The sequence below is a fragment of the Lissotriton vulgaris genome, chromosome 10, assembly GCF_964263255.1.
Source record: "Lissotriton vulgaris chromosome 10, aLisVul1.2, whole genome shotgun sequence".
Classification (NCBI taxonomy): domain Eukaryota; kingdom Metazoa; phylum Chordata; class Amphibia; order Caudata; family Salamandridae; genus Lissotriton; species Lissotriton vulgaris.
Window position 1 is genome coordinate 172,667,072 of NC_141698.1, and position 24,647 is coordinate 172,691,718.

General features: G+C 40.0%; 1 protein-coding gene and 1 non-coding gene across 2 annotated transcripts in view; one reads left to right on the forward strand and one right to left on the reverse strand.

Annotated features, from left to right (window-relative positions):
* The window catches only part of DNAH3 (dynein axonemal heavy chain 3), a 614,138-nt gene that overhangs the window by 375,170 nt on the left and 214,321 nt on the right, over positions 1–24,647 (reverse strand). Inside the window, exons 15-16 of the mRNA XM_086940811.1 lie at positions 22,964–23,087; positions 3,936–4,089 (exon numbers count right to left, since the gene is read on the reverse strand). Of these exons, the coding sequence (XP_086796937.1) occupies positions 3,936–4,089; positions 22,964–23,087 (278 nt within the window). The remainder of the gene's footprint in view (positions 1–3,935; positions 4,090–22,963; positions 23,088–24,647) is intronic.
* On the forward strand, positions 1,232–1,414 carry LOC147684923 (U2 spliceosomal RNA). The gene has a single exon (XR_015300757.1). It is a non-coding gene; the product is annotated as a U2 spliceosomal RNA (small nuclear RNA).

Here is a 24,647-nt window from a genome sequence, read left to right on the forward strand (position 1 = left end):
GCTGAATTGTTAAAGGCCCGAGCTGAAGGCGAGGGACTTTAACTACACAGGGGGACTTTAATAGCCGTATAGCCCTGCTACGAAGGGCTATAAGGCTATTAGAGCATTCTGCCCCAAGAGGGCAGAATGTTCGAACAAATTAAACAAAGGGTTCTCGATGCTCGAGGGGATATAAATCCCCTCAAACTTCGAGAAGCCTTTGTAGAACATTGGAATGTTGCTTTGCGGGCCTTTACCGGCCCGTAGAAGCAGGGAGCACTTCATTGTCTGCAATGGAGCTCCCAACATTCCAATGTTCAAATATGCATTGTACTGATGAATCAGGGTATCCAGTGGAGCTGCAGACTCTCTCCTGTTCACCACCGAAAATCCAAGATGGCAGCCTTGATCACCTGGCAGCACTGGAAGGAGTCCTTTAGAGGTGAGAGGCTGCTGTTACTCTGAGGGGAGCAATCTATGCAACTAAAATAATGGAAATCTGTTTCGGATCAGCTGAAGCAGAATACTAACCTATGCCAACTGAATAAAAGAGCTCCAACTCTCATGGAGCATTTATTTTGCCCTGGTTTGCAGGTGGCAGTAAACATGGAATGAATGGGGCTATGACATTAAAGAGATTACCAAAGGTAAAATGGGGACCGATCAAAGTATGGTACGCATACATTTACAAGAGGGACTTTGAAACAAGGCAAGGTGCTGCATAAGGAAACCAAGGTCCTGTTCTTCCCAATGTCAGTCCGGCTACAATCACGAAAAGGGGTGAACTACAGATCCTCGGGAACTACATCTTATCCTTGGCGACCCAACCCAGTAGCTTGTCTACAAGTGATCCACAATGGGAAAATGTTGCTGTCTTGAAAGATTGATGCAACATCCATCTCTTTGGAAACTCTCAAGTCAAAAGTGGAGCAATGAAAGTAACAATCGTCTTGTGACCTTGTCTTGTCTCACTCTGTTTTCTCTTTTCCCAAGCTATTGGTGCCTTTTTCAATAATGACATATTTATACTCTGGTGCCCTCAATATCTGAGCCCCCTAAGTTTGTATTCACATCTAGGGAGCTCTTTACTGATATAGAGGTTTTGTCTTTCTAATATTAAAACCCAAGGGTAGAATAATGACCTGTCTCAGCCTCCAACTGTTTAGAATGTATTGCTAGTGTTGTTATAAGTTGTTACTGGCGGCCATTGTATGTCCTATGATTGCAGAGATATACTTATTTTAATAACATCATATTTTCTCTGCTTTTGGCTAAGATTAATTTTAGTATCTATTCTTGTCATTTTGATGGTGTGTCTTCTATCTGAGGACCACATTATAAATGTATTTGTGGAACAGGAGATGGCATGAGAGTTTTCTCTGTCCCCTTCCGGAACGACTTGGTTCTGCGATGGCAGCAGGAATGGCCATCCATACACATGAATAAATAAAATAAATGAGAAAAAACAAAGTAGTTAAAAACCTAGGTACCCTGAAAAGTGATCCTGGCAAATTATATGTTTAAAACCAGGTTGTAAGACGTGGAGCAGAATTTTTTTCCTCGCTTTTGTTTGTCAACGTCAAGTTGCTGAGCTTGAGTCAGGAAAATCCACCTTCCCACCAGATTTTTCCTCATTCGCGATCGTCCACATCAAGTTGCCATGAAAAATCAACCTCCTGGCGAGATATCTGAAAGCGGGCGGTCAGATTTCTCATTGCAAAAGTTTTGTATGCTCGCGACCGCTCGCGTAGAGAAACAGTCCATTCGCGTTGAGAAAGCTGCAGCTCGAGTAAAAATCTACATGAGTGGCAGAAAGGAAGCAGCGCCCGCTTGCGCTGTGGATGGTGGAGTTTGCAATGATTGCACAGTGCCGACAAGCGCCTGGCACTGAAAATCACTCAGAACAGCATTTATCTAACACACTCTGCCGCTTGCAGAGGTCCGCCTAGCGCGGCAGAGCTTTTTTTGCACTTTGCCCAGGCTTACTTTGAAGGCCCCTTAGGAAGGGACTAATTCGTCCCGAAATGCATTGGGCATCTATGAGATGGTTGTATAACTAACATGATGTGTTGTACATAGCAAATTCATATTGAGGAAAAAATTAAAGTGAACATTGTATTACTTGATTAACTTGTATTACTGTTTTGTTTATGATATTGTCAATGAGAAACAAATAACAGTTTACGTTGAACAAAATGTACAGTGTTGAAAATGTTTAAGTATTGTTATCAGGTCTAACTTGAACAAATGAGTAGGGTTTTTGTAAACAGTGCACAGTGCATGCAAGTCACCATACTTGCTATAACTTTTTTTCACACGTCGATCAGACCATAATGGAGTGGCAATTGATTCCACAGATGGACTATTTTGAGTATAAAAGGGGACTTTTCTTGGAAGAGGGATGCTTTTTGGGGAATTAATTTGATGACTTCAAGCAGAGATCATCCTGGATTCAAACTAAGACCTATCGCAGAGCCCCTTTTCCTTTTCCCTTCTACTGGCACTATTTGCTGATGAACCTCATTGCTGGATGATTTGGAGATGTTAGTTGGGATACCAGCCCAGAAATGTTCCTGATAAATTTCCATTCCCTTTGCCAATGCTCATGGACTTTCCTTTTGTGGACTTTAACCAGAACCTTTTGCCCATTCTAAGAGAACTCCCTGAACTGCTACCTATCCTTTCATGAACTTTTTATTTTAACAATAGATTTATTTGAATTAAACGTGTGGTTTTATACTACATGCTGTGAGACTTATGACAGAACTGCTAAACATGTTACTTATTTGAATTGATTTTGGATCTTCAATACAATAACCAAATATTGTAAATTTGCCTAAGTCTTTCATTATTTGTGTCTTAAATGCTCTGTCCACTGAAACGGTGCTTACAAAGATTTGATTTCTAATGCATGAAAGATATAGTCATAGATTGTTTGCAGAACATCAGATTCTTCTGCTCTTATTCCGCATAGCTACGGCAGAGCTACTGATTTGTATGATCCTTCCTAGATGGAACTTCTTCTTGATGCCGTTCTTTACATTTATAGTATGGTTCTGAGGGTGGTGAATTTAAATGCGATCACTAACCTGTGAGTTGGCTACCAATTACTACCAGGTTTTTTTGCACTTCGCCCAGGCTTACTTTGAAGGCAAATGTATTGAATGCTTCATATAGTCTTTTGTTACTGACAGTATGTCAGGAAATGTCTTAAGTGAGGCACCGGAAGAAACTTTGGCCCTCAATAGAAAGTGTCCGAAACCCGCACGTGGACTTACAAAAACTGCTGCCCCCAAAATGGGGAATATCATAAAGGAAATTGAACTGCCACCTAAATCAAGTGGGTTTGACTGGTTTTAGTAGTTTTTCTGCAGACATTGACCACCTGCCCTGATCTGCTGGAAAATATCCACAGAAACCACTGAGGCGTTACTAGGTGCATTTCCATAGAAACGCCCCCTCAGTGTATCCACAGGGATACCACTCATAGAAAACTCATATTTAGGGCATTTGGCTAATCAGACATTACTAGATATGTCAGTAGGTAACCAGTATGATAGAGTGATTAATTTCTGAGTTACATAATTGACAAACTGATTCACTTGTTCAGCATTTGTCTTCCACTAATTCAAAGTTGGATTACAGGGTGCCCATCAACAAAACATTGAAAGTACTCACCTCAGGGCAAATATCAGACATGTTTGTGGGCATTTACTGTAAAAATAAATGGATTTGCTGGAACACCTAGGCATATAGGATTGTGTCACAACTTGGTGGAAAGTATTTTAGATTGATTGAAATATGTGTTTTGCATAGGGAGCAGATTACCAACTCAGGCGATCTATTTACATTGTACAAATGTTGGCAAACAAAACAGGTTGATATACTACAATTTACTTAAAACCCAATAATCAGAAGTTTACAAAAGAAGACCAGATTGATTTAATACCACAAACCTCAAATTCCAGTGATGCTTTAGTCAGATTGGCATCCAGCTCATGCATTTTTTCAACATTATTCTTCATTTCCTCCATAGTAACTTGGTCACGTTTCTTGAAGTATTCTACGTCTTTGCTGTACCCCTGCAGTTTTTTTTCAAATTCGACACGCCTGCAATTAGGAGACATTTTTACAAACTACTTTTATAATATTTTGAGAAATAAATCAACTACAAATCTATAAAGGCATGTTTCTTGGGCTACTGAGAACCTCACTGCAAGTAGCCCTAGTGGTAAGTGTGATATATTTATCGTGCAGTAAGTTATTTATCAGGAGGAATCAATGACAACCATGCCGACTATTCCTCTAAAATGGGGAATAACATGCAGATTTTGGTGCTTAGCCAATTTAAATCGGTATGTCCGGTATTTGTCCAGCCATTTTTCTCCCGATTACTATGGGCAGCTTTGACTGGTGGAAATGTATCTGAGGGATATATGTTTTGTAGCACCCTGTATTTATGTGGTGAAATAAAGTTCACAAATTCATAAATCCTACATGTGCAGTAACAGGAATTCCTACACGTGTCGGAATTACCAGCCCACTCCTAATAAGGATGTATATAATTTTAGTGTTCATTATAAGGTGTGCTCAATGTCCAGTCATTGATAGCTTCACAGACTCAAGAGAGCCTAGATCTGTGTGACAACTGCTTCGAGACAGCACTTCATGATAAAGCTAATCTTGCTAAAATAACAGACAAGTTAATAGCTGTAATAGAAATAAGATATGAAATATAAGTAAGTCTGTATTTGACTGACTACAAACACTAATGTACTGAAAAACGTTTTGTAGCAGAAAGAGGCTGCTACAGCTTGTCGATTAAAAAACTTTTTTGTAGATTGTAGCTAGGTAAGTGCACATAAAGAGCTATAGATTTATCATACCTAACTCCAAATATACGTACCTTGAAAATATATATATTTAGATACATATATATATATATATTTACTGAAAAAACAAAGGTTACAGGGAGGTTACAAGAGGAAATAGAATTAAAAAAACCTTAGAAAATCACTCAAAAAACCAAAGGTTACAGAGTCGTTATAGTTAGGCTCAGATTTCACTCAACAAAACCAGTGAAATTCACCAGTTATATTTACCTGAGCTAACTATAATTTATGCCCCATACAAAACACTGCTGACCTCACATATTACATCACTCAAGCCATGGTCAGTGACATAACTGATGACATCTTACATACCATCACTGATGACATAAACCTTTCGAAAACACTCTCAATCACTGGATGATATCATCAGTGATGTCATCAGTGGTTTCACTGACCATGTCATGAGTGGCGTAATATGTAATGTCATAAGCAGTGCATTGCAGGGGTGTGAGTTATAGTTAGCTCAGTTAACCATAACTGCTAAATTTCTATGGTGTTCTGGGTGAAAAATCGGTGCCTAACTATAACGTCCCTGTAGCTTTCATTTTTTGAGTGAATTTCCACGATTTTTTAATATGGCTTCTTAACTGTAACGTCCCTGTAACCTTTGTCTTTTGAGGTGAATTTCTAAGGTTTTTTTAATCTCATTTCCAAACTAAAATGCCCATGTAACATTTCGTTTTTCAGAGAATTTACAAGGGTTTCTAAAATGTATTTCCTAACTGTAACCTGTAGCATTTGAGAGTGGGTGTGTGAATGGCTGTGTGAGTTGGTGAATGGCTATGTGAGTGCCTGAATGGGTGAGCGAGTGGCTGTATGGGTAAGTGAGTGGGTGTGTGAGTGGCTGCATGGGAGAGTACGTGACTGTGTGAGTGACTATGGGTGTTTGAGTGGGTGTTAGTGTCTGTGTGGATGTGTGAGTGGCGCTATGGGTCTGTGGGATGGTGTGTGAATACATCTGTGGGTATGTGAGTTGATGTGTAAGTGACACTATGGGTCTATGAGTGGGTGTGTGAGTGAGTGGGTCTGTGATGGGTTCTATGAGTGCCTGTGTGGGTTTGTGAGTAAATAGGTGTGTGTGTGTCAGTATGTGTATATGGTATTGTGTCAGTATGTGATTGGATGTGTGAGTGCCTGTGTGGATCTCTAAGTCAGTGTGTGAGTGTCTGTGTGAGTCTGTGAGTGTGTCTGTGAGTAGGTGTGTGAGTTCCTGTGTGAATATGTTACTGGGTATGTAAGTGACCGGATCTGTGAGTGGGTGTGTGTCTGAGTGGGTTTGTGAGTGGGTGTCAGAGTGTCTGTGTGGGTCTGTGAGTGGCTGCATGAGTATCATTGCAGATGTGTGAGTGGGTGTGTGAGTAGTTATTTCTGCCACCCCCTCCTGACAACTACACTTTCTACCACTACTAGTATTACCCCTACGGCTGCCAACCCCATTATATCAAATAAGGTCATCCAAATCAACAGTGTTTACCTGCAAAAATGGCATAAGCTCTGAGCTCGCTTAAAAAATACCAAAACCAGCTGTTTATCCCTGAACAATACAATGGGTGTCAGGGCTGGATTAGCAATGGTGTTTTTTTTAACATCGAGGCATTTAACCAGTCCAATACTGCATGCAATGAGTAATTATAATACAACCAGATCTGAACTCTATAGCAGGAGGTCAATAATCAGCAGAAGAAGCAGGATACAAAAACGTCCTTGGAGAATACAATTTGGTAAAAATCCAAGAGACATTTATTGGAGATGGTCTCTGTTCATAGGACACAAATTCACTCCCATCTAAATATTTACAGGCAACAGAACTAAGTTTCCTTCTCAGAATCAGCGTGCAGGCTTTTTTTTAATGAGTTCCTTTGAAAACCCAGGATAATGCGAGGTTCTACTTACAAGCATTTCTACAATTACAAGATCTTCCCTTTATTCCCATAAAATACCTGCTACAAATGCCTCAACATGTAATGTTACAAACCCCTTCTTTACTCCGCAAAAAGATGTCTGTTTGTTCTCGTATAGTAGGAAATACAGCTGGGTAAACCCACTCCCCTTGCCAGATCCCATGTCTTTACCCTGATTTAAAGAAAAAAAGGGCATGCAATGTAAATTAGTGCACATGAACTTGGCAAACCAAGCAAATCAGACAGGAAGGGAGGGACAGGTGGAGAGTGTGAGTGTGGTTTTGTGGGACCAAGGACCGCTTGCAGCATAACGAATGACACCAACGAATATGTGATGTTACAACGCGATCAAAAAGAAGGTGGAGGAAAAAAAATCAAAACATAGAAAACTCCACAAACAATTAGATGACGAAACAACGGATCAGGAGAGTAACCAGGACCAAACAAAGAAAAAATCTAGACCCTTCCGGAAAAGTTTGACTCCTACATCTATAGGAGACACAGAACTTAAAAATCCAAAAAATGGGGCAGCTGAAAAGAGCAAGGAAAAACAACATCATGATACTGGCAAACTAGGATTTTCTGTAGAACCATCATTGAGTGAGGTCCTGAGGACCATAAAGGATTTTCACTCGGATGTTAAAACTGATAGCCAAAGGAATCACAACGCTATTCAACAACTCCAAGGCGCTATCCAGAAGGTATATAATACTTGTACGGAGATAGTGGACAGAATGGCTTCGGTGGAGAGCCGCACAGAAAATCTAGAAGCAGATGTCATTAAACTTCAAAGTAGAGAAAAGTCTCAAGCTGATATTATTGAAGATTTTATGACAAAGGTGGAGGACCTCGAGAACCGGGGGAGAAGAAATAACCTCTGCTTCTTGGGAATTGCAGAAGGTGCAGAGGGAAGCGACGCCAAGGGATATATTGTCAATCTTTTAAAGTCTACATGCCTGAACTTCAAAAATGGGAAGTGTGAGCTTTCCTCTCACACTCCCCAAGAGGTCTATAAAAGAAAATCAGTATCCAAGAGCTATTCTGGTCTGCTTCGGAAACTTTCTCTTACGAGAAGCAAATAATGACCTGGCCAGACCGACGAGTAGAAAAGAATATCAAGGGAACAAGTTCTTTGTCCGTCCGGATTTTCCTCATGCAACGGTTGAACGCCGATGGAGGTTGAGACAACTCTTTGCCCCATTTGAGAAGATCGGAGCAACAGTTTATCTGTTAAATCCAGCTAGTTTAAGGGTACTTTACAAAGGAATATCAAGGTACTTTACAAGTGAGATCCAAGCAGAGGCATACCTGCATGAACTCTCTGAACTAAGAAAATAGGAGGGGGAAAGTTAGCCAGCTGAGCTGTTATATGTTTAAAGTCTCTTGATAACTCAGGCGATCAAGTAAGCAGTGATGCTCAGATCACTCGGTCGCCTACACCTGGGGCCCCTTGGTCCCAGGATGCCTCAAGAAATGGTGGGGGGAGGGAGGGGGAGGAGGGGGGGTGGGATGCTCTGCTCGAGGGCAAGGGAGGGGGGGCAGCAGGGGGAAGAGGGAGATAGGGGGGTGCAAGGGGGGCACACAGCACAAATAGCACTGCACATTTTTTCTTAGTTTAGCATTAGAGATAGACAGGTACACAGAGGAATATTTTGTTGTATTCTAGATGAGTTGTAAAATAGCCTCAATAATTGTGTGCGGTTTGAATGATCCTCAGAAAAGGATTCGGGTGACCGCAGTGCTTAAAACAATGAGGCAAGATATGATATGCTTGCAGGAAACGTATGTCGAGGGAGGGAGGACGTTCCTCTTAGACCAGTTGGGCTTCAATCTCCTGGCGTGCACAAAGCAAGGGTCTAAGACAAGGGGTGTTGCGATACTCGCTAAAGGGAAGGATAGTGTAGTGGTTAAGAAACTTGAAGATCAGTGGGGTAGGTGGGTGATAGTTGAAATAATGCATAAGGGTGTGAAGTTCACAATTGCCTCGGTTTATGGTTCCACCGAGGATGACCCAGAGATATTTGAATATCTTGACGCAGAACTAGCGCATTGGCCAGAACCAATTATATGCTGTGGAGATTTGAATATTAGCATGCCCTCTGGCAATGGATTACAACTAGGGCAGGGATATACTGGCAGGAAAAAAAGTGTACTTCGAGCGGTTACAGCCATGGCACAAAACAACTCACTCTGTGATGTGTGGGCAGGGCTTCACCCGTCGATGGCACTACGTTTTACTCCGCACCACATAAGATCTTGGCAAGATCAGACTACTTTTTAATTTCAAACTCCCTGTTGGCAAGATCTGGAATCCAGAAATACCCAAGGATTATATCAGACCATAGTCCTCTGGTCCTGGCGGTAAACTTGGGGGGGGGGGCGGTAGGCAGAGATAATGGCTGGACTTTGAAAGAGCACTCCTGAAGGATACAGACTATGTTGTGCATGTGAATAAATGGATACAAGAGTTCTGGGAGTTTAATAGGGAGAGTGCGTCAGCAGGGGTTGTCTGGGATGCATTCAAGGCGGCAATTCGGGGGGAAACGTTGAGTTACACTTTGTCTAAACAGAAGCAAGAAAGAGCTAGGGTGGAACAACTAGTAAGGACAATTGGACAGGCAGAGGAAGAGCTGTGCTCTTTAATACAGCAGAATGTGCCACTGGAGATGCAGCTATTTAAAATCATTCAACTGAAAGCAGAGGTGCTAGAGGAAATCAGCAGCAAGGTAGCAGTGAAATATTTAGTTAAGAAAGAGCAAGAGTTTGAACTTAGCGAAAGAGTCGGGCATATCCTGGCAATCCGAACCAGACAGCAATTGGCATTGGGGGAGATTAAGGAGATCATGGATAATCAAGGGACTCTTAGGAGGGATACAGAGGGAATCAGAGAAGCTTTCAGACAGTTCTATGCAGACTTATATAATTTAGAAGATGGATATGGAGGAGTAGGTATAATGAAATATCTTGACCAGAGCATAGGTGAAAACGCCCGCACCTTTTGGATGAAGAGAAGGCATTGTTAGAAGCCCCGATCGGCCTAGAAGAAGTACTTAAGGCAGTAGGTGATCTTCCAGCTGGGAAAGCAGCAGGCCCGGATCTGCTGCCAGTGGAATTTTATAAGACATTTCAAGGGGTGATTATCGGTGAGATGTTGCATGTCCTGAAGCAGGCCCAACAGGAGAACTCGATCCCAAAGTCTTGGAAAGGGGCAGACGTCATTGTCATTTTAAAATAAGGGAAGATCGCTACAGCCCCAGGATCTTACAGGCCAATTAATTTGATGAACGCCGACTCAAAAGTGTGCTCAAAAATACTAGCCAACAGACTAGCAAAAGTGATCGAGGGCTTGGTTAGTGACACCCAGCATGGGTTCATACCTGGGAAGGGAACCACGCAGCACATCAGGCAGGTAATCACCCTGTTTGACGCCACAGGGGTCTCAGGGGATGCTATCGCAGCTCTCTTTTTAGATGCCGAGAAGGCGTTCGATAGGGTTTCCTGGGACTATCTATGAGCAGTACTTATCCGATATGGGCTAGGTGCAGGATACGTTAAAGCGATTCAGGCACTCTACACAGGGCCAACGGCCAGGATAAAGGTCAACAGGGGGTACACAGCCTCGGTGCAGATTCATAGAGGGACTAGACAGGGGTGTCCTTCTTCACCTCTACTATTTGCCCTGTACACGGACCCCTTGCTTAGGAGGTTAGAAGCCAATATTAACATACCGGCAGTGACCATAAACCACAGGCAATTCAAAACATTCGCTTACGCGGATGACATGGCAATCGTTTCCTCTAATCCCACATTAGCTATCCGGGAGATAGAAGCGGAAGCCTAGCGGTTTGGAGAGGCTTCAGGATACAGAATAAATAGGGAAAAGACCCAGATTGTTAAAAACTCATACGCAGTGTGCTGTGATCATCGGGAAGTGAAATCTGCCGTATACTTGGGGGTGGAGCTCACCGCAAATTTAGATGACATTGTCAAAATCAATATGTCACCTCTAATGGCCAAAGTATCCTCAGATCTGGTACGAATGAATAATTTACATTTAACTCTGGTAGGTTGCGCGAATGTGATCAAAATGATTATTTTACCAAAGTTTTTATACTTTTTCAGGGCAATCCCATTGTTTTTTTAATCAAGCTGGTTTAGCAAGTTAGAGGCGGTTCTGAATAAGTTTATATGGGCCCATGGAAAGACTAGGAGGGCATGTAGATTCATTTCTCTCCCCAGGGATAGAGGAGGATGGGGGGCCCCAGATTTCAGACTGTATTATTGGGCGGCTACAATACAATATATTCAGGGACTGATAGGAGGGGGAGGGCTGGGTCCAAGAATCACTGCCAATTCCACCAAGGTCTATGCCACTGTTGTCGGGTCTGAAGCGGAGAACGCATTTCTTAATCGTTTGGACTCATCATACTTTAAAAGGACACGATTCAAGACAGTACATGCTGCATACAAAGTATGGGAGGCCTTTTTGAAGAGAGCGGGTTTAGGAAGATACAATAAATATACTCGGCTTTATAAAAACAGATCCCTCCCCTTAGAAATCTTTTCAGATTCAGTCAGGACAGAATGGGCAGGGAAAGGGATTAGAAAACGGGGGGATTTGATGGGCCCCAGGGGATTGTTCAATTTGTGGAACTGCAGGATAAGTTTAATATAAGAAGGAACAGTTTTTTTAAAATACCTGCAGGTACGCAGTTATTTGTGCAATAAACGAGGGGGAGTGGCAGGATTTAATAACAATTGTATATTGGACCTGGTAGGAACGGGAGGGGGGGTGACGATTCGTAGTATATACGCAAATCTAGTTACTACTAAGCCAGATGATATGGAGAAGCATGCTGGGAAATGGACGAATAAGCTGGGGATCGAGATGGCTAGATTCCAAGATTCCCTGGAGTTAGGTTGTACAGTGTTGTGTTCAGCCACGCTGCAATCTCAGCATTACAAAACGCTCTTCTCGCTCTACCATACCCCGGCTAGAATAGCCCAATGGGGCGGCACTTCAGGGACGACGTGCTTCCATTGTGCTGCACCAGAAGCTGACATTATACATATCTTTTCTACTTGTCCGCAACTGTATACATTGGTTAAACGTATTGAGCAATTCTTATCACAGGTCACAGGGGCCAACATTGTCCATACTCCAGAATTAATGTTGTTAGGTGTGGCAACAGAACATAATAGTATGTACGAAGAATTTCTATTCTTAGCTATGGCTGTTTTAAGATTGTTGCTTGCTAGGGCATGGCTGGAAAAGACTTCCCCAGCTATGCAACACTGGCTTGCTAGTCTATTGGCGGTTTACAATCTCGAAAAAGGGATATATGAAAGGAAAGGTAAAAAGGGCAGGGCATTTGGTAAGAAGATTTGGAAACCATTGATGCTGTGGAAAGGGGATTGGGTGGAGGTATAGTGGAGGGGTGCTAGTAACGATATATGGGTAGATCCCGCTCTGTACTAATGGAATAGGCAAGTAAGAGTCTTCCTTTATGGTATCTACGACTGATTATGCTAAATCATATATACACTTTTCTATAAATTTGGGAACATTTTATTTGGTATGGATAAATAAATAATGTGTATACCTTTTTTTTTTTTTTCTTCTTTTTAAATGTATTCTTTTCTCTTACATTATATGCTGTGCTGTGCTATATGTGAAAAAATCTTCCATTAAAAACTTAAACTACTAAAAAAATAAAAATAAACATTTTAAAAAATTATCGTGGTATGTAACATCGCAGTTTTTACAACGCAAGTCGTTTTTTAGTTCAAGAATGCGCTGCGGGAGAGAATTATCATTAGATTGCATTAATATCAGTGTTTAATACCAGTGTATTGTTAGGGAAGGAGGTTAGGGTCCCGTTTTTTCAATTATGTGTCTCTTTTGCCACTCTGTTACCACTTGGATGATTTGTGCAACAATCAGTAAAGATGGCGGCCATTTCTATGCATGTCTAGTCCGCTTTCTATGCTTTTGGGTAAAACGCTGGCTATATTTCCGGTCTTGATGCAGGAGAGTACCAACAAACTAACCTCTGTGAATAGATTGGTACGCACGATAGAATATTTCGGGTAAGTCTTTGCTGCATATAGGTGCCTTATTGTTTGATTTTGTACATTCAGACTTTTTTCATGGTCAGCTGAGAGATCGTCTTGTTTTCCCACAGCTTTGTGTATGTTAAAAAAAGGCCACGTCCCCCGTCATAATAGCTCCATTTGCAGCAGGAAGGTAAGCGCAACAGTGTGCATCGATTACATATTGTCTCACAACAATTTTCAGCTGTAGCTCAAGTACTTTTCGTTTGTTTTACAGAGTTGTCTTTTTTCTGAATTGTTGGTGGATTATTGAGCCCTGCTATTTATATATGCAGGTGAGTCCTTTTAGGTGCATGGACAGTATTATGCACTCATAGGTTTGGACAGTTAGTCATAAGGATGTACTTGTTGTTGTCTTTTCATAGGGAAGCTCTATCGGTGTTCCGTGGTGGAGTGAGCTACACGAACGGCCAGAATCTCCGTAGTGAGAGACTCGAGGTGAAAGGTGTGCCTACTTTTTGGTGAGGATTTACATTCCATAGATAAAGATAGCATTGAGAATCATGTTGCAGCAGTGACTCCTCGTCCAAGTGAAGAAGACGTTAAGCGCACATAAGTCTGATCCTATTCAGCACATACCACCTGCGTAGAGACCAGTTAGTTATTGGCCAGCGTTCGTAATCATACTAACTCAAAGAATCGAATTAGAGGCTTTCAAGAGGCTGAAGTACCTTCCCATAACAATGAGACTCTGAGTAGTTGAAATTGCCCCTGAAGAAGGGAATCATCCCGAAATGCATTGGGCTTACTTTTCAACTGTGATTTCTAATGTATCAGAGTATTGCTCAGCAGAACAATTATTGTGTCAACTCTACTTTGTTGCTATTTAGTGTTTTTTCTGTAAAAAATGTTTAGCATTTGTTAAAATGTCTGACTGACTTGTCGGAACAAATGAGATTTATATGCAAATGATCAAAAAATATATGGTTTTTGAAGAAACAATCTTGTTTTCTCTATTTGTGATTAATTGAATCAACAAGGTTTCAATTGTTACGATGGTTATACTTTAATACTTTGTAGTGCGCTTGGTAAACTAGTGGAGTTTTCCACCAGAGGTTCTTTTGTTACTTTCAGGTTGGCTACCTTTCAACCAAGAAGCACACTAACATTACCTTAACATTGTATAAATTTGAGTAAAAATGTACTAAATAAGGGAGTGCGCAGATAAGAAAATTCTTATGTTAAAAAAAGGCCACGTCCCCCGTCATAATAGCTCCATTTGCAGCAGGAAGGTAAGCGCAACAGTGTGCATCGATTACATATTGTCTCACAACAATTTTCAGCTGTAGCTCAAGTACTTTTCGTTTGTTTTACAGAGTTGTCTTTTTTCTGAATTGTTGGTGGATTATTGAGCCCTGCTATTTATATATGCAGGTGAGTCCTTTTAGGTGCATGGACAGTATTATGCACTCATAGGTTTGGACAGTTAGTCATAAGGATGTACTTGTTGTTGTCTTTTCATAGGGAAGCTCTATCTACCAGGTGCTTTTCAAATATTAGCATCGCATCAATGAGGTATTTTACACCTATCTGAAGTTTGGTTTTCTTTACCACATATTCTACACACACACTGGGTGACTTTTTTTGCATCAGTTCTTTCAAACCCACTGAGCTTTTTAAACCCACTTAAATCTCACATCAGTTTGGCATCTGTAGTAACTTGGGAGTTTTTTATGAGTTACCTACGGTAATTGGGTAATGTTGCTCCAACTTATTCACTATTTATGTTTCATTGTTATAAGAAACTCAGTAAATATGTTTATATTTTCGCTTTACAGGACGGCCCATGAGGAAGGGACTAATTCGTCCTGAAATGCATCGGGCATCTATGAGATGGTTGTATAACTAACATGATGTGTTGTACATAGCAAATTCATATTGAGGAAACAATGAAAGTGAACATTGTATTGCTTGATTAACTTATATTACTGTTTTGTTCATGCTATTGTCAATGAGAAACAAATAACAGTTTATGTTGAACAAAATGTACAGTGTTGAAAATTTGTAAGTATTGTTATCAGGTCTAACTTGAATAAATGAGTAGGGTTTTTGTGAACAGTGCACAGTGCATGCAAGTCACCATACTTGCTATAACTTTTTTTCACATGTCGATCAGACCATAATGGAGTGGCACTTGATTCCACAGTTGGACTATTTTGAGTATAAAAGAGGACTTTTCTTGGAAGAGGGATGCTTTTTGGGGAATTAATTTGATGACTTCAAGCAGAGATCATTGTGGATTCAAACTGAGACCTATCGCAGAGCCCCTTTTCGTTTTCACTTCTACTGGCACTATTTGCTGATGAACCTCACTGCTGGATGATTTGGAGATGTTAGTTGGGATACCAGCCCAGAAATGTTCCTGATAAATCTCCATTTCCTTTGCCAATGCTCATTGACTTTCCTTTTGTGGACTTTAACCAGAACCTTTTGCCCATTCTAAAAGAACTCCCTGAACTGCTACCTATCCTTTCATGAACTCTTTTATTTTAACAATAGATTTATTTGAATTAAACGTGTGGTTTTATAGTACATGCTGTGAGACTTATGACAGAACTGCTAAAAATGTTACTTATTTGAATTGATTTTGGATCTTCAATACAATAACCAAATATTGTAAATTTGTCTAAGTCTTTCATTATTTGTGTCTTAAATGCTCTGTCCACTGAAACTGTGCTTACAAAGATTTGATTTCCAATGTATGAAAGATATAGTCATAGATTGTTTGCAGAACATCAGATTCTTCTGCTTTTATTCTGCGTAGCTACAGCAGAGCTACTGATTTGTATGATTCTTCCTAGATGGAACTTCTTCAGGAGGTTTGGTCTTCCTGTTGCCGTTCTTTACATTTATAGTATGGTTCTGAGGGTGGTGAATTTAAATGCGATCAGTAACCTGTGAGTGGCTACCAATTATTGGTCCTCAATTGGTGGCAAACGGTTTGTCACCCTAATTTCTTACCCCTCACTGCGATAAGCAAGGTCCATTGGAGGACCAATGCCTCTGTGGTTAAAGTTTAAAATCTCATTGGATGACAAAGTTAGAGAGATTGAGCCCAGAACCAATTCCCCTGCAACACGTATGTTATATATTGTATTATGTTACGTGTTATATTATGTGTGATGTTATGTTAAGTCAAGTTATGTTGTTTTATGCTATGCTATGTATTGTGTTATGTGTTGTTATGCATTCTATGTAATACGTTATATTTTATGCATTATATTATGTGCTGTGTTGTCATGTGTTATGTTTTTTGCTATGGTATATGGTATGTTATATATTATGTTATGTGTTGTGTTATGTTATGGATTATGTTGTTTTAATGTTTAATGTTATGTGTTATGTCATGCGTTATATTACGTTTTTAAGTTTATTAAGTTTATGTTATGTGTAATGTCATGCGTTATATTATGTTTATTAAGTCCATATTGTTTTACAATTATGTTATGTAGTTTTGTGTTATGTTGTGTGTTATGTAATGCTATGTTGTTTGGTATGTTATGTTATGTGTGATGTTATGTCACATATTATGTTATGTGTTATGTTAACTGTTCTATTATGTGTTGTTATATGTTTAGTCCTGGTATGTGTTATTTTTTTTGTGCGTCTAATGTTATGTGCTGTGTTTTGTTATGTGGTATGTTATGTGATATGTTATGTATTCTGTTCTGTTATATTATGTTATGTTATATTATATTATGTCATTATGTTTATGTTATGTTGTGTTATGTGTAATATGCATAGCATAGAATTAACCGTAGCCTGGCTAGATCCATCAGGGTTTTCCTGCCTAGATCATTCCTTAGGGGAAGTGTAGGTATACTCTGTGGAAGACTGGTAATTGCATGCAGAAACGTATTCTCAGCGACTATTAGCTAGGACAGGTTCTCTAGGCCCCATAGCTCAGCCCCATAGAGGACTGAACTCACCACATTGCTGTTATAAAGTTGAAGTGCCAGACTAAGGTGTTTTGACAGAGAGGTTTTAAGTTCCTTTCGAAGGGTGCCAGCTAACTGCTGATGTTTTAGTGCCATGACTTCAATGTGTGGCTTCCACCTCATGTCCTGCTGAAGTTTGATGCCCATATAGACAAAAGCATCAACCTGCTCCAGGGGAAGCCCATCTATCATATTTTCCCCTTAAAGGATCTATGCTGGTTAAAAGCCATGAACTTTGTCATGGCTGCATTAATTTTAAGACCTTGAAGAAGACAGAACTCTTTGTAACGATGGAGTGCACGCTGCAATCCACTCGGAGTTTTGGAGATTATCAGCTTGTCATCCACAAACATTAGAATGGGGATTTTTCTTACAGCTAAGACAGGAGTGTCAGTGTGCGTGGCATCAAGAAAGTTTGTGACTCCATTTATGAAGAGAGAGAACAATGTGGGAGCCAGCACACATCCTTGATGGACACCCTTTCACACAGGGAAGGGATCTGTCCTATTTACTACTGCCCCCCAATGTATTTGTGCATAGTTTTCCTCCTGGAGGCGGGCAATCAAGGAAAGTAAGTCGAGTGGCACCCCCATCTCCTTCAGGACCTCCCACAATTTGTTCCGTGAGACCAGGTCATAAGCAATTTGAGGTCGACAAAGGCAGCATACATGCTACCCTTGCTGAGAATGATTATCGGCCCAATATAAGAACAAACCGAAAGACCTGCTCGATTGTATTAATATGAGGCCTGAAGCCTGCCTGGAAAGGGGTAAGTATGGTATTAGCATCAATCCAGGCCTGGACCATGGCCAAAACAAGCCTGGCCACCACTTTCTGTATCAAATCTATAAGGCTTATTAGCGTATAGTTACCAGGCATGGATTTGTTTTCTTTTTTATATATAGAATTATCTCCGCCAAGTGGCCGGAAAAGGTGCTCCTTGGGCTATGGCATTAGCAAGTAATAGTATATAGTTGGTCCATTTCGGTCTATCAAGCAGGAAAATATCAGCAGGGACACAGTCTATCCCTGGGGCTCTACCTCCTGTTAGTGCACTGAGTGCACCACTGACATCTGCCTCATCAAATACCCTGCCAGCGGGGTAGGAGTAGATCGGGAATGGTAAACTATCTTCTGCTTCGTCATCAGCATAATGAGTGGTAAAGTGGCTAACCCACACATGAGGGTCAACCTGATTTTTGGGGGACTGTACTTCTCCTCCCCGGCCCCATTTAACCACGTTCCAGCACCACTTGGAGTTGCTACTGTCCCAAGCACATTTTAATTCCTGCTACCTATCCTCATCCCAAGCCTTTTTGGCACAGTGGTTAATTTTCTTTTAGGCAGACCTGGCAATTCGCACTCTAGCCACAACACCCGACTTAATTGATTTACGGGCACATCTACATTCATGGTTGTACCAGTGATGTTTTGGCATGATATCTTTCACCCTAGCCTTACTCGGTTTTTGGAAGTACCTACCCATTTTTTAAAAACAGTAAGTTGTGCAACTGTGGAAATTCTTTGATCGGTTCATGGTTAAGAAGGCATGTCTCCATCACTCTAACTGTGCTTTCCAACTCGCTACTTATGGTTGATAGTGTTTCTGGACATGCTAGGATCATGGGCCATTTAACTCGGTGCATAATATTTGAGACCAAATATTCACTAGTAATAGGTAAAGTGGCCAGTTATGCAGGTGCATTTAGGTCTCTAAATATGAACCTTGAACAGAGTGGATCATGATCACTCACCATGTGTGCCTGTACAGCTATAACCTCAAGGGTTTACCATAAATTCAAGCTGACTCGGAGGTAATCAATACAGCTAGAATGGTAACTGTTATTAAAAGTGTTGGACCCTTGTCTGTCGGAGGTGGATCGGCCATTGGCAGCCCTTAAACCATGCTCCAAGCAGAGAGCTTTTAGTTGAATGCAGCCTCTGTCCAACGTTTGATTGGGTGTAATTCCAGAAGTGGGACACCCCAGTACTCATCCTCCTCCCTCGCAAGGTTGTTGTCCTCACTATCAAGAGGTTCGAATGTAGGGTTTAGATCCCCTTCTACGATAGCTCCGGCTTCCCCTGGGAGGGTGTCTAAAAGCCAGCCTAATAAGTGCATTAATAGTTTCAGATCTCCGCCCCCCACTCAGGCCTCTGGCGTATAATTTTAGGATTTCACTAGTTCCTTATGGCCCAAGCGCCTCCCAAATTTCAAGGTAGTAACTGCACTTCGAGGATAGTGCCTGGATCTTGAGACCTATGTCCTGTCTTACCCAGATTGTGTGGCCCCCCAACGGGCATCCCCTAGCACCCAGGGTTGCTGGGATGTAATAAATTAGGTAACCAAGGTGGAAGAACGGCTCTATGGACCAGGGTTCCTGAACATATATATCAAATGTTTCTATAAAGTTATTCCAGCCAGGAACATCTCCCCTATGCCTCAGCCCCACAATATACTAGGATAGTATTGAAATAGTGTGTGACGTTTGGCGTATGTTGGTATTCGGTGCAACACTAGGGGATGTAGGTCCTAATGCCTGATCTGGCTGACTTCGGGCGCTAACGGGGGATCTTGTCTCTCTTAACGGATTCCCATTTGTAATTGTTTTATATAATGTGGTATGCGTTATGTTATGTGTTAAGCGGGTGGTGAATTCGAGTCATATGTTTTTGCTGGTGAGGCATAGGTTTGGCGCTGTTTGGTGGCCTTTGTGGCCCAGGGGCCCTCTTTTAAGAACCTGTCTGCCCCTGCGATGGTCGTTTGACCCAAAGCACGCTGCACTTTATGATTTCTTTTTGTATTAAGTCTTCTTGAGAAGGTTTTCTCTTTTGCCGTTGTTAAAACACACGAAGATTTGACTCTCCAGAGCAGCTTTTATTTATGTATTGCCATTGCCGAATTTGCGGATTTCCCATTTAGCTTCAACATATAGTCAGAGGGCTATTAGACAGCGTACTGCTATGACTGTGTAATAATATGATCTCTTGTCCTGCCTACGTCCGTCATCTGTCAATGTGGTGTTCTTTATGTCATTTTGATGATGTGATGGAATGTATTAATATGTTTGCCTTTATGTATTTCATTGCTCCTTTTTCATGATCATGATTTTGATCGAATAAAGATGATAACTGCATTGATGTTATTTGTTTTGTTATGTGATGTGTTATGTAACAGGTTTTGTTATTAGTGATGTTATGTTGAGTGTTATCTTATGTTATACTTTATGTGGCATGCATTATGTGTTAAGCTATGTTATATAGTATGCTATGTTACATGTAATGTTATGTGATGTGTTCTGTGGTGTTGCTGTGTAGTAAGTTAAGTGTTATGTTATGCCATACAGTATGTTATTTTACATTATTTATTATGTTATGTGTTGTTATATGTTATGTGATATGTTTTGTTATGTTTTGTTATATGTTAGGTTGAGTTACTTGTTATGTAGGTTACATTATTTTTTGTTGTTATGTTTTATGTTATGCTTTGTTAAGTTGCGTATTAATTTATGGTGTTTGGTATGTTATGTTGTGTTATGTGCTCATGTGTAATATTATTGTATGTTAAGTATTATGTCATATGTTATGTGTTATGTTGTGTTGTGTTATGTTATGAGTTATATTATGTTACTGTATGTTGTTATGTTGTGTGTTATGTTATGTTGTAATGTTATGCCATGTGGTATGTGTTATATTGTCATGTTATATGTTATATTACGTTATATGATGTGTTCTATTATACTTTGCTTTATGTTATGTGTGATGTTATTTTGTTATGTGTTATGTGAAATGTTTTGCTATGTGTTATGTTATGCATTTTTATGTGCTATGTTATGTGGTAAGTTTTGTCATGTTGTATTTTACGTGCAATGTTATGTGTTATGTATGTTATATGTTTTATGTAATGTGTTACGCTACATGTTATGTTTGGTTATATGTTAAGGGTCAGATTTATTAAGGACGTGCGCTGTTCTTGCATGACACTTGTTGCAAGGCAACGCAAGTCTTTAACTGGGATTGTCTAGCCACACAAATCTTCTTTGCATTAGGGAGGCATTCCTTGGGTGGAGCAGGCACGTTCCCATGCATTCACCAATGGATTTTGATGCAATCACAGATTTACTGAGGCGAGTAAACCAGGGATTCTACCACAAAGGCTATACCTTCCCAAAGAAGGTGTAACAAGAGAAATATCTTTATTTGTCCATGTTACTTCCTCTTTCAATGTGTGCTGCATTGTGTAGCACAGATAGAAAGAAGAAATTGCTTCTAAGGGTTATTTTTGTGCAGGAAGGTATCCTGCCAATAACACAGATACCCTTGAACAATGGTGCAAGGGTGTCTGTGTTTGCGCAAAACAGCATACAGTGTGCCAGTACTAGGAAATAGCAGAAATGCACCATATCGCAGTGGATATGAGGCATGTCTGCTGTTTCCCTGTCGCGCAATGTAGACCAGCAACATTGCTTCCTGCCTTGCTTTGCGTGAAATGTGTTATGTTATGTATATTACTAAATGTAATAGTATGTGTTATGTAATGGTATGTTTTGTTATGTGTTATGTTATATTGTGTGTTATTATATACATTATGCTGTTATGCTATGTGTTATGTCATGTGGTATGTTATGCGTTTTCTTAAGGGTTCTGTTATGTGTTATATATTTGGTAAGCTATGTGTTATGTTATGTGCTATGTTACATATTATGCTGTCATCTGTTATGTTATGTGTTATGTTATATGCTATGTAATGTAATGTGTTCCATTATGTTATGTGTGATGTTATGTTATGTGTTATGTTAGGTGTCATGTGATGTGTACTGTTATTTGTTATGTAATGTGTTATATTATGCTACGTAATGTTATGGTAGGTGTTATGCTATGTGTTGTGTTATGTTAACTGTTATGTTATATATTGTACTATGTTATGTGGTATGTGTTGTGTTATATGTTATTTTATATTATATTATGTTATGTTATACTATGTTATGTTATCTTATGTTATGTTATGTTAGGAACATATGTATTGTACATTTCTCCCATATGTATGTTCCTCTGGTGCGTTTAGAATCTGAAGTCCTATATGGTTCTAGGATCCTTGTTTACAGGTGTCAAGGTATTTTATGGGCATTTTATTTGCTTCTTTTTTTATACTGTTTAAAAAATGAATAAATTGGATGGTGGTCAGCAAGGGTAGAATTGATTAATATTTGTTTAGTGTGCGTTTTTATAGAAGACTGGTTGGCTAGACCGTTTATGGATTTGTAAAAAGTCTACTGTATACTGATGTCTATTCTGAAGGACTTTGCTATTTGTTTTCTTGCACTGGAGGTATTTCTGGGCTTGCCTGTGCCTATGATGAAATTCAATCAAGTTTCTGATTTCCAAGTCTCAAAAATTTTTTCCGAAGAAGAGATGATTTCTCAGAGAGTTCAGGGAAATCCCCAAGCAGGACAGGCAGGAAGCAACTAGATAGTGGTTCCCATGCATGTAATACAAACTTGAAACAGGCCACCAACTAGAACTGCCCAGTTTCTTAATAGAAAAAAGATTAAATATTAAAGTGGGTGTCACATTCATTAAAAAAAGAGACGTGACACTGTGCATCCGTTTCTTAGTACACAGCTTGACAGGGAGATAGATATTGCTAAACTGATGTGTAATCTAAATCCTTGTAGCTCCTATGACAGAGTAGACCCTCCTCTTACTAGAAACAGTCCTATTTTAATATGTATGAATATCTGCCAGATGATAGAATCTCAGGACACATCATTACAGTTTTAGGAACACCCCATTGATTTATCTTACACCTCTACTAAAATACTACAAGAGAGAGATTTATCAAGGGGTAGAGTCAGTTGCTCACAAGGCAACTGAACATCTCACTAAAGAAAAGTTATAATATAAAACACAAGGGTTACCTACTATTTTCTGAGAAGGTCAGAACAGGATTTCAAAAAATACTCAATAAAAAAAAAAAGATTTTTATCTTATCGACCAGGAGCTGGGCCGGGTGATATGCTTAAACTAGAGTCCAAAAGCAACTTTTCCAATCATGCTTGTGACTTAAGTGACTTTCAGTGATGGGTATTTAGAAATTGTATAGTATGCTAATCATTCAGAGTAACCAGCCACACTCATATACCTCTTTCTTAAATCGTCTTCTGCTTGTTCTTTTCTGGCCATCAGCCGATTTACGTTAACCTCAAGAATTGTCTCAATCTGTTCCGGCCAGTGGAAGACAGTGCTATTCAACTTCAAATCATCATCTAGAAGAAAACACACAAGTTATAATCTTAAATCATCAGTCTTTAGATCACCAGTGGGTTGGTTGCGAATAAAAGACGATTCTGGGTGATCTTAGGGATCACCGAGATCTATGCATCTGATAAAAAGGTACAGACAAAAACATTTGATTGGTTGCCACATGAGATAGGTAGTCCGCCTTTCTATCAGGCATATGACAATGTCTACTTGCCCCAGTAAACCAGACAATGGCAAGTGAGGAACAAGAACTAAAAACAAATTAAGTATGTGTACATTGTTTGGACACCTATTTGGATTTTCATGTATTTATGGTGTCCAATATGTGTATGCCATTCCTCCTGGAAGATAATTTCAGCATCATTTATGTTCCTCTGCAACTCAGCAGCATGTGGAGTGCTCTCTGGTGCCAAGGACCTACCAATTGCACTTGTGTTGCGGCGCTGATCAAATCCTCTTATCAGATGCTTTTTATTTATTCCTAAACCCCTTGTTTAACTTCTTTTCTAAAAACAATTATCAATCCCACCCCAAGCCATAGTCAGAATCCCAGCCAGTAAACATGATGGCTACTTCAGACAATATTACTAATTAACAATGAGTAAGAGTGTACCATAATACATACAAGCAATACACTTGTACTCATATATTCTTACAAAATGTAAAGAAATGTATTCAGGTTTTCAAAGTTTTTATTTATGAGAAATTAAAATCAAATAATTACCTTTTATGTCAATATGACAGATTATCTCACAATCAAACCTATTATTCAGATTTGAACTTATAATTCATAGACACTTGAAATAAATAATAGCATTACTATACTAATTGCAGACTTTAGCTTAGTTACAGAACTAAAATGCTAACCATTTTAATGGAGTGTGAGTTGTAATTAAAATATATTTGGTAGACCTTTACACTTTTAGAATGATATGCCACTGTAAACCTCCTAGAACTCCTCACACCCTATATATTCTGATGTGTTCCCCTATATCTACACACAAACTTTCAAAAGCTGCAATTTGTCATTGAAGTACGAGGCAACCCTAATATCCATTATGCATTATGGTGCAATGGACAAAAGCAATATTTTAGTAGAGTCATGGAGGAAAACTTGTGTATTTGCATACACAATGTGAACAGAATGAGTTCTGAACCTTCATATGGTGGCCCTTTCACATTTTTCTATGCTTACTTCTTGCCTGTTACTGCCACTCTATATGCTATGAAATTGAAATAAAACAACCAGCAGACTGCAGATACCTACGCCAGCATTTGTGAATCAATCAGTAAATCAATTAGCATTTGTAGAGCACAGCAATGTCACCCCTAGGGGTATCTGGGCTCTGAGGGTGCAGCATCTCTGTCAAAAAGCCAGGTTTTGAGCTTCTCTCTGAAGTCTGCTAGAATGGTTGCTGTTCTGAGGTGGAGGGGCCGGAAGGGAGGTCTTGGTGGCGATGTGGGAGAAGCAGAAGCCCCGGTTCGGCTGTGATGAAAGCAGAGGATCTGTGTTAGAACAAGAGAGGCGGAGCGCAGGTGTCTGATGGACAGGTAGAAGTCAGTCG